The following is a 10,424-nucleotide window of genomic DNA, read 5'->3' on the forward strand; positions in this document are numbered from 1 at the left end:
GTAGACATGTGAAAATTTTAAGTTGTCCTCCGACTGTTTTATTTCAATGTATGCAACTGAACAACAGTCGCGCGGCTGTCGGCAACTTTTACATCTTCATTTTGCATCACCTATTGGAGTTGCAGATGTAATTTTTTTTTTTGTAGATAGAGATGTAAATTTGTTTTACATCTGCGAATTTGTATCTTCTATTGGAGATGCGACCTTAATCCTGTTCCAGTTGTTTCCAAAAGCAAACACTTTTCACTGTAAAAAACGTGTGTGCTTTGGCCACGTTTGATCAAAGTTGAAGGAGGGGCTTACCGTAGATTTCGCGCCAAACCACCCCAGCAGCTCCGTTGCTCTCCCCGCCACCGCACTCTCTTGCGCGCTCCAAAATAAGATCACCATCGTTTGCAAGAAACCCCAAAGCTAGGGACTAGAAAAAGAAGAATAAAACATCTTTTGGTGCCGACGAGGAGCAAAATCTGCTTCACGATATGGATCGGCCCAGGAGTTGCGCCTCGACGGATTAGACCAAGCAAGTAAAAGATCCAAGATTCCATGGCGACGGAGCCGCGAAATGATTCTTCATATAAATGTAGGGATGGATTTGGTTGATTGGTTCTACACTTTGTTTTCTCACATGCCATGGATTTGACCTCTCGATGGATCGGCAGCGGCGGCGGTTTCCATGCCCCGTAAAAACGGCTGCGGTGCTGGCGACAAGTCATCGCATGAGAAGGGCGACGACCTAGTCTCCCCGAGAAGCGTCCTCGAGGGATGCACGACGACGAGCGACGTTGACGCCGCCGCAATGACGGACGAGGCGATGGGGTTGTCGTCGACGATGACGGGCGTTGTCGCTGTGCCGTCCATGCCCGAGCCGCCGCGAAACGACGGGCTTCCGGCCGCGTGGAAGGGCGCCATGGAGGCGTGGAGGTCAAGGACCAAACGCCGCCTCTCCAGCGGCATCCCGTCAACCATGTCGTCGAAGCTCAGGAGCTTGAGCATCCGCGGCAGCAGCAAGTGGCGGTGGCCGTCGGCGGGGCAGGTGAACGTAGAACAACACGACCTGTGCGCGCTGAGGCTATCCTTCCGGACCTTCTCGCTGTCGGAGCTGAGGAAGGCCACCCGCAACTTCTGCAAGGAGAACGTGGTGGGCAGGGGCGGGCACGCCAAGGTGTACCGCGGCCTCCTGTCGGACGGGCAGCTGGTCGTCGTGAAGAAGCTGTCAGCGACGAAGAATGACCGCATGGAGAGCTTCCTGTTGGAGCTGGGGCACGCGGTGAACGTACGCCACCCGAACGTGGCGAGGCTGGTGGGCGTGGGCCTGGAGGGCGGCGAGCACCTGGTGTTCCCCTTCTCACGCCTGGGATGCCTCTCCCGCAGGCTCCACGGGGGCTCCGACGAGGAGGGGGCCATGCCGTGGGAGGCGAGGTACAAGGTGGCCCTGGGCGCGGCCAGCGGGTTGGAGTACCTCCACGAGTGGTGCGCCAGGAGGATCGTGCACCGGGACGTCAAGCCCGCCAACATCCTGCTCAAAGACGACTACGAGCCACTAGTAACCAACATTGGACTACATTGCATATTTGCATTGCGTCTTGTCTCTGTTAATTTGTTTTTGTGTGTGTTAATTTAACTGTTATTCCCGTGGGTGCTTCTTCAGATATGTGACTTTGGGCTAGCAAAGTGGCTGCCGGCCAAGTTGACGCACTACCAAGTGACCATCTTCGAAGGCACATTTGGGTCGGTCGGTCTGTTTATCTGTCTCATTTACAATCACGTTGATGCAATTTTAATCATCGTCAATAAATTGACTACTTTGTGATTGAGTTTAAGTAACACGGATAGGTGAATGAATGAATTAGATCGTACGTATTGCAATATATGAGGGGGTGTTTGTTTCCAGGATTTTTTTATGTAGGGACTAGAAGAAGTCTCTCTTAGAGACTTTTTTACCAAACGGGAGGGACTTTTTAGGGACTAAATTAGGCATTTGGGACTAAATGAAGAAGATTCTCAAAGAGGGTATTTTTAGGACTTTTTGAGACTTTTCCAACAATGCCCCTCCATGCATCCATTGGCCCGCCATCCCATGGTGTTGTTTAATTGTTATTTTTCTATATACTAGGGGCAACATGGTCATTTAATAATCTCAAGAAAGAGACTAGAAACTTTTTAATCTCTGAAAACAAACAGGAAGAGACTTTTTAGGACTAAGGACGTTTTAGTTGGGACTAGAAAAAGTCCTAAAACTAGAGAATCAAACACCACCTGAGATGCTGATGCATGTAGATGTACAGATACGTGCCGCCCGAGTACACGACGTACGGGATCTTCAACGAGAAGACTGACGTGTTCGCCTTTGGGGTCGTGCTGCTCGAGCTCCTCACCGGCCGGCGCGCCATCGACGGCAAAAACCACAGCCTCGTTGCATGGGTCCGCTTGTTTCCAGCGTTCAAAATAACATGGACGTGCATCCAACAGCTTTCATCACCTTTGATGTTTTAATTGTGGGTAGGTACGATCCTTCCTCAGCAGCAAGGACGAGGTCTTGAAGATGGTCGACCCCGCTCTAGGAGGTCGATACGACGTGGAGCAGCTCCGCCGCGTCACGCACGCCGCCCAACTCTGCATCCACACCTCGCCGGCCCAAAGGCCACGGATGAGCCAGGTATTCCCTCCTTTCTTTCCGATTTATAAGGTCCACTTGACTAATGGACTGCATAAAACTCTACTATATAATTTCATTAATCTTAAAATATGAGTTATATATATCATAAATTTTAGCATTACAAAATGTGAGTCCTTTAGTGGTACATCAAGTGAATTTGGGCCGTTTATTTATGTGATTCAGCTACCCAGATGTCATAATACTAGAGCAAAATTTGGGTGTTATATTAAGAAACTAGATGACACCCCGTGTGTTGCTATGGGAATTTGTTGTAATATTTCAATGTTGTTTGGTTGTGCGAAATATAAATATTTAGATTATTAATGCCAGAACCAAAATAACACATGTGACTTATTATATTTGATTATTATAATTGTAAAAAATGAATATAAGTAGAATAATAGAACAAAAAAATCTCATGCATGATTGCATGTGGTAATGGGTCTTTTCCCATGCATGGTTGCATGTTGAGATGTGATTTATTCCATTTATAATTGTATGGCGATGTGGCAATGCTTACATGTTCAGATAAATAAGTCAGTACGAATGTCTCTCTTAGGTATATAGGATAACCGATTCTTATAATTTAGAGGAGTAAACGGCCTCTTATCTTCAACTCTTTATAGTAACTAGTCAATGTGTACGTGCAATGTACGTTAATTTGGAAGTATATTAAGTGCATGCAGATATTAAGTAGGCTATTATTTGCGTATTATTATGTAATTAGCATTATATTTGGCATGAAATTAACTGCACGCTAAACGTGTTAAACGCTCGACATTAAAGCAGTCTAGGTCGTTGGATTGACATGATTGATGACCGAGATTAATTGAATCTTCCTATTTGGCTCTTTTTATATTCTTATAGATTATAGATTATAAATACATATTATAGATAGATTATAGATTCACATCTCTAACGGTGGGCGAACCTAACCGATTCCTTAAATTTAACTCAAACGAATTGACCCCATGTGAAAATCTCTCTTCATTTTCTTCTTCATTCTTTTTCTTCTTTCTTCTTTCTTCTGGCGCGACCAGCTAGAGTTCTCCATCTACAGCAACAGCGAATGATGTAACTAGGCGGTGTATACATACGCGCCCATGGCGTCAACGACAAGGATGAGGATGTAGAAGAAGATGATTGTGTGGAAGAGAATGGCGATGGCGCTGCTAGCCATGTTGTCGAGCTCCACCACCCTGGTCACGCACACGCAACAGCAGTACACATATGCATATACGCACACGCAGCAGTAGCACACACACGTAGCAGTAGACATCTACACCATGAATGATGCCTGCACCAGGTTGCATCTTTCGAGCCACTCGCATATGCGCTCTTTTGCATCGCTCGAGCCTAGCTCAGAAAGAGTGGCCATTCAGTTGTTCCTCTTCAACATCCAATTTTGCAGTGCTTTAAACATTGTGCATGCCAAGATTCGGTGCAGCCCAGCCTACTAAACATCCAATTTTGCATCGCCCGGACTTGGCCTCCTGCAGACTACCAAACGCATTATAAATGTACTCTGCCGGAAGACACACGCGCGTACATGAGCTAGCTTGATCGATTCTCGGCTGCACAAGCACGCACCTACGCACAAGGGAAAACTCATTTATGCGAGACATTGGAGTGACGGAGAAGTTGCAGAGCTGCAAATGTACACGGCCGTGGAGACGAGACCGCCACGAGTTGTGAGTTTGATGGCAACGACGTTGGTGTAGGGTGCCCATCCTTGGGCTCGACGGAGGCGGGAGTGTGCGACATGTGAGCTGTGAGCAAGCGGCTGGCTAGCGGAGGCGGGAATGCGGTGTCGTGGATGGCCATATGCATCAGATTAGTAATTTGGTTCATTATGATTAATATTGCCGACCCGTTCTTGAACCCTTTGATCAACTTAATACTACAAGTCATATTGTGTAGTATGATGTACCATAAAAAAATCCCAAAAAGATACCATTCAAAGTGTTTATTGGTATATATTTATGATATACAACATGTATTATGTTGGTCAAATTATCAGTCTACAACACACACGTGCGCGCGCGCACACACACACAACCCCTACGTCACTCCCTCGCAGGGCGTCTCGGGTGGCAACCAGATCCACTCAACCTCGTGCACCCGTTTCCCCTCCACCTCGCTGCGCTGGTGGTCACCTCCAGCAAAGCCCGGGCTTGTCATGACGGGGATTCACCCTTCGCTGCTGCTAGGCTCCTCGGAGGGCCTGCTCGTGGTGGTTGTTCGCCGGCATATGGTCGACTAGCAGTGGCGGTTGCATCGGGGCGGCATACCTAGGCCTGGCAAAGGCGACCTTTCTCTACCGCAGGGGAGGTCGGCCAGGGAGTGGCCCGGCTGTGGTGGCTGGGAGTCATCGATTTCGGGATACCGTGCTCAGTTCTTGCGTGAATTGATGGGCACACACTGGATGGGGTTAACCCTCTCCGGCAAGTAACGGTGGTGTGGTGCGACATTGAGTAGTGGGTGACTTAGAGCATCTCTAGCAGTCCGATAAGCCCCTATCTCGCAAAAATTGTTTACGGGCTCCGATAAAACTTTTTTGCGGTACTGCAAGCCCTCCGACGGAATAGATCATGTAAACCCGTCTTGCAAATGTTTTACGGGAGGAGTTTACGGGATTTGTTCCGCGCTAAAGAACTCGCGGTAACGCAAAAAATCATAGGACAAATATTGCCAAGTGCTTGCATATGAATACACGAAATTTATTTCATATATATATAGTCCATCATCACACTAGTTCATCACTTCCAAAACCATGCACAATATACGAGGTAGCAAGTTTAGCCTTACAAATGCGCGATCAAACAAAACAAAAGATGCTCAAATGACCACCGGTCATAGAGAAATCAAGCAACATCCTCATTGTTGCGAAGATCGTTGCCACCACCACCGCCCCTAGCACCTCAATCGCCATCATCCGCATTGACTGGAGAGTGGGGACCACCATCTTCATGAACTTGGACCGGAGAATGAGCGCCATCATCTTCAACTTGGACCGGAGAATGAGCACCACCACCAGCACCACCATCCACATGGTTTGCCGAAGCACCAACCCCACCTCCATCACCATTGCAGAAACCAACACCACCTCCACCACCATTGTCGAAGCCACCACCAGCCCCAATGCCAAACCATCCACCACCTCCAAACCCAACACCATTGCCGAACCCTCCACCACCCATGCCGAAGCCACCACCACCAACATTACCGAAAGTTAAACCCCCTCCAAACCAAACACCACCACCGACCATAAGATTTTGAAGTTCCATCTTTCTCACGCACATGATCTCCATTCTTTTCAATTCCCAAAATTCTCTTGTCATTGCATGCATGCCCTCTAGATTCATCTTCATGAACCGGTCCTCCTCTGCGGTTCTCTTGTCCTTCCTCTTTTGCTCGTATAGGGCAATCTTGCACTCCTCGAAGGCACACCTCTTCTCCCACTTCTCCTCATTGTGTTTCTCTTTCTTGTCGGCCATGGCCACTTTAGCATCCCAATGCTTGGATAACATGGTCTCTTTCATCTTTGCCATCTCACCAATTTGATCTCTCAAAGTGATTGCCTCGGCCATCCTCTTCACTCTTGCTCTCTCCTTGTTTCCATCCAGTTTGCCCTTGTTTATCCCTCCTCTTGGTGCATCACCACTATCATCATCCTTATCTTCCAACTTGATGAAGGCGCCTCTCTTTGGGGAAGCTTCCTTGTCACTGGCCCTCCACTTCTCACTATCCCGGAGCAAGCACCAACATTGATGAAGAGTGAATGATCGGTCATTTAAACCCGTGGTTTTCTTGAAATATTCATTGGTGATGCGATCCTACACATAGACACTAAGGCAAGTATGAGCTCAAACTCTTCATATATATCAACTCAAACAAAGCCAACAAGATGAAGAAATACTCACATAATCATCAATAGTGACGCCACTTGGAGGTGCATTCCGCACTTGCTCCAAGCACCCACTCCAACGGCCACATGTTACTTCAAGGTCCGGTCGGAAAGGAACGGCCTGATTTGGTGGTATTTGTCCTCGATCATTTGCAAATAATTTCCATAGCTTCGATATTTTCCGAACATGGCGTGAACTGAGACACTCTCTCATGCTTGAATCAAGCACACATCCTCCATCTCGTGTAGTTTCCTGTCCTCAACACCCTAGCATCGTAGTTGGCCTCCTCGGTCACTTGCACTTCATCACCACCATCATTCACTTGATCCGCCTCCGCCTCGACCTCCATGTGAGGCACATCGAAATCGTCAAGGGGGGCACTCAAATCCATTGCACTCTCGGCCAACATTTCGGTATATGTGGAGGGCACACTTTGGCTACAAAATTTAATGGGTAAAGCTCAAACAAGTGTTCCAAACAGGCTAAGCAAAGATTAGCCGAGAAAATCAAGCAAAAGGGTAAATTTTGTACTTCCCGGATGTATCATCGAACATGTGGTAGGCGTGACCAGTGGAGTCGCCGTGAATGGGGATGTCAAGGCCAGCGGGAGGCGGAGGAGGAGCCCGACTTCTTGCTGCGATCGCCTTCTTCCTCGAGGGCTTTGCCCATGCACCGGCTGAGTCGGTGGAGATGGTATTATTCCTTCTGCCAGCAACCTTGAAAGGAGGAACCAGAGCGAGGCCGAAAGAGGGTGGTGCCTGCCGGTTGAGCCCCCTTGGATGAGGTGGTTCCCTTGTCACTTCCTCTTCATGGCGGTGGAGAAAGGTGTTGGGGCGGCGCTAGCATGAACTGCCGAGGGAGGCGTAGGCATACGGAGCGACGACATTGGTTGTGGCGGCAGCACATGATATGGGGCACCCGGCGGTTGCAGGTACTCCGTCCGGTCGGTTTTCGGCGTCGTGAGGCCGGACGGCGAGGTCGGAGGCAAGACTGGAGGAGGCGGCGACGTGGGAGGCGAGAACAGAAGCGGTGGAAGTTGGTTCGTGCCAAGGGAAAGGGGTCCTGCAAAAACAAGGGCAAGTCCCATAGATATGGCAAAAATGGGCTGGGCTTTGTAGTATTCCGCAAAACAATTCGGGATGGTCGAATATACGGGATCTAATCGGCCGCAAAATCGCCTCCGTCCTATAAACTAGCGGTTATTTTGTCAGATGGCTCGATTTACAGGATCTGCTAGAGATGCCCTTAGTCCTAACGTCTAGACGGTGTCTACATTTGCTCAGGTTTGGTTTGCCCCGGCCGAGGCTTTCTGAGGGGGGCGGATTCTGCGCTCGTGGAGTGAATGGAGAGGCTCTGGTGCGGAGGTGGTGGTTATTAAGGGAGGGCACTGTGTGAGGAGGTCCCAGACGTGGTGGTTCTCATTGGTCGACGCGGTTCTGGCCAGTTTGGGAGTGCAACGGTCGTGGGCTTGCTTTGGCGGCTCATGATTGTGGAGATCACTAGTGCGGTGGCTTGGTGATTAGGTGGTGGCGGTAGGCTAGATCCAGTCGGATCTGACGGAGGATCATTGGAGGGCTTGTTGATGCATGATGTGAAGGGCTCGGGAGGTTTGTCAGGACGAAAGTCTTTTCTTCGACCGTTGCTAGAACCGGCGATGATGGCACTCTCAAATGACGTTTCCTTCTTGTTGGAATTATCGAGGCCATACTCTCGGCCCCAACTTTCCCAGCTTCTAGGGTAACTCTAGATCCATTGAATTGGGCGATGGTGGTGCTTCGGCCTCGTGTCCCTTCTTCGGGGCTTTGTCTATGGAGTTGGCCATTGCCAAGCGGGACCAGTGGAAGACGGTGGCGATGGCATTGGGTCTTATGTGGTAATGATGACAGTGGTGAGAGATGGTAGAGGCATGACAATGGTTGCGGTAATCATCTCTTCTTCGGCGTGTCCATGGAATTGTCTCGGTTTGTTTGTTGTTGTGAAGTTGGAACTGCGACACATGAGGTCCTGGTGGCGACGATTGCCTACAACAGGTGCTTTTTCGGTTGTCATTCACGGCGCTAGCCTTGCATAGTTCTCCTTCATGGTTCTCCTTCATAAACAGGTGTTGAGCCTTGGCATGGTCTTCACATGGCTCCACAGAAGCTCTTTAGAGTGGGTTAGGTCAATGGTCGTTAGTTACGAAGTCAGAGTTGTTGCTCAAGGAGAAGGGACAGTGATGATGATCATGTCAATGTGCTATCTCGACGAGCTCTCTTTGTAGAGGTGTGTTTGTGGTATCTCGTGTGTGCTGCTCGGCAGATTGTGACGTTTGTGCCTAGTTTTCCTAAATTAACTGGCCAATACTCTTTTGCTTAAATAATGAATGAGGCGAAATTTTTGCCTCCATCTCAAAAATAACTATCAATTGACAAATGTGCTTAGGCCTTACGAGCCGAAATAAAGGATGTCATTTATTATGTAAGCGTAGTCGTGCACTAATTTTTTTTTGAAGCTTTAAGTCGTGTTAGGAAAAGTTTCACAAGAATTTTGTAAGGCTATCCAAGTCTTGAAGTTTCCAAAATTAACGCACAGGTTGCAAGAATCCTCAGAGGAGACCAAGAAACCCTGCAACAAATCATGATGCACGAGAGAGCAAACATGACAGAGCTACATGAAATAGACGGCTATGAAGCGCCCACGCCAAGGACATACCTCCACGATCTCAGTCGCCACAAGGCGCTAGCATTTGACTTCTAGATGGTGCCCCACGAGAAGATTAAATCTTTTATCAGTCTAGAATCTGCATTAATTTTGCGCACTTGTTTATGAAATTGTATGCATCACTCGTAATGTGCATGTTGCCTAAACGATTGCTAAATTACTGCAAATATGATGTATACGTAGGCCTGGGTTGAGACATGGGGATATTTTTAGGAGCTAAAATAAACCTGATAGGATTTTTTTAAGGCTGAACCTCCTGACCTCTGTATTTATGGATATTTTTAGACAATCTTTTTTTTTGAGAGAATTTTGAGGCAAATTTATGGATGTACATAGCTAGACCAGACTGCCCGAACTTTTTTTATTGCGGATTCTACTTGGGCCCAATTAACATTCACATGCGCCATGAGTTTCACCGGCCTTGTGATATGTTGTTTTGTCCGTGTGTGTTATCAAACCTTCAACACTCCTCTCTCCTTCAAATTTTATGGAAAATACCAAAGATACCAAGCTAGAGAAATGTGCCTCCCCTTCCCCAAAAAATCTTTTAAAATATCAACCATCGGCCAATAATATACAGAAAAAATAGATCTCACAGAGAAGAGCGGCGCGGCAAGGTGTTTGTTCGCTTCTACTCCCTTAGTCCTAACTAAAATTGAGACACTTAGGGCGTGTTCGGATGCTCTCGCTCCTGGGTTCCGCTCCCGGAGTTGGTGGAGCGACACCGAACGTGTAAAGTTCGTGGAGTAGAAAATGGGGAGTGGAGCTGGTCGTAGACAAAAATTGCGGAGCTGCTGTTTCTGAGATCTCAGATCCTTAAATAAAGGCGTTGATAAGAATTACAAAGAAACTGCCACCGTCAAGTGAAAACGGTTCGCATGCCACGCCCAACTCGCTCGTTCATGTTTCCCTGCCCAGCTCCACCTGAATCGCGAGCAGAGCTACCTGCCGAACATCTTTGTACTAGTGCCATTTTCTACAAGGAGCGGCAGTTCTGATGGAGAAGCGGGAGTTGAGGATTCGGTGGAGCTGGCATTTCCGAACAAGCCCTTATTTTAGAATGAAGGGATGGCGGGAGTGGTGTTTACAATGGGCAGTTCTCTCATTTTTTTTAGAACATAGACGTCAGAGACGTCCGACTTTAAATTAATAAAGCTCTC

The 10,424-nt window shown here is 48.0% G+C and overlaps 2 protein-coding genes across 4 annotated transcripts; one reads left to right on the forward strand and one right to left on the reverse strand.

The window, feature by feature from the left end:
• Nucleotides 1-373: 373 nt before the first annotated feature.
• LOC125553811 (receptor-like cytosolic serine/threonine-protein kinase RBK2) lies at nucleotides 374-9,509 on the forward strand. 3 transcript variants are annotated; one of them, XM_087518408.1, is made up of 6 exons: nucleotides 374-580; nucleotides 660-1,543; nucleotides 1,649-1,732; nucleotides 2,278-2,421; nucleotides 2,504-2,656; nucleotides 9,136-9,509. In XM_087518408.1, exons 1-6 carry the CDS (start codon nucleotides 544-546, stop codon nucleotides 9,298-9,300), a joined length of 1,467 nt encoding a protein of 488 aa, XP_087374534.1. In that variant the 5' UTR covers nucleotides 374-543; the 3' UTR covers nucleotides 9,301-9,509. The 3 variants fall into 3 exon arrangements, with proteins under 3 accessions (XP_087374534.1, XP_087374536.1, XP_087374535.1); XM_087518410.1 differs by lacking the exon at nucleotides 9,136-9,509 and adding an exon at nucleotides 3,697-3,893; XM_087518409.1 differs by having other exon boundaries at nucleotides 375-580; nucleotides 1,649-1,728; nucleotides 2,286-2,421.
• LOC147975829 (uncharacterized) lies at nucleotides 4,470-9,121 on the reverse strand. The gene has a single exon (XM_087518411.1). It carries the CDS (start codon nucleotides 6,244-6,246, stop codon nucleotides 5,578-5,580), a length of 669 nt encoding a protein of 222 aa, XP_087374537.1. The 5' UTR covers nucleotides 6,247-9,121; the 3' UTR covers nucleotides 4,470-5,577.
• Nucleotides 9,510-10,424: the final 915 nt, after the last annotated feature.

The sequence above is a fragment of the Triticum urartu genome, chromosome 4A (genome assembly GCF_056163025.1).
Source record: "Triticum urartu cultivar PI428250 chromosome 4A, HENAU_Tu73, whole genome shotgun sequence".
NCBI classification, from domain to species: Eukaryota; Viridiplantae; Streptophyta; class Magnoliopsida; order Poales; family Poaceae; genus Triticum; species Triticum urartu.

Bases quoted from the DNA above. Each gene is read 5' to 3' on its own strand.
- LOC125553811 (XM_087518408.1), top strand. From the start codon at position 544: ATGGCGACGGAGCCGCGAAATGATTCTTCATATAAAT. The intron at 581-659 runs GTAGGGATGGAT...ATGGATCGGCAG, and splicing joins AAATGATTCTTCATATAAAT to CGGCGGCGGTTTCCATGCCC. The intron at 1,733-2,277 runs GTCGGTCTGTTT...TGATGCATGTAG, and splicing joins TCGAAGGCACATTTGGGTCG to ATGTACAGATACGTGCCGCC.
- LOC147975829 (XM_087518411.1), bottom strand. From the start codon at position 6,246: ATGGCCGAGGCAATCACTTTGAGAGATCAAATTGGTGAGATGGCAAAG.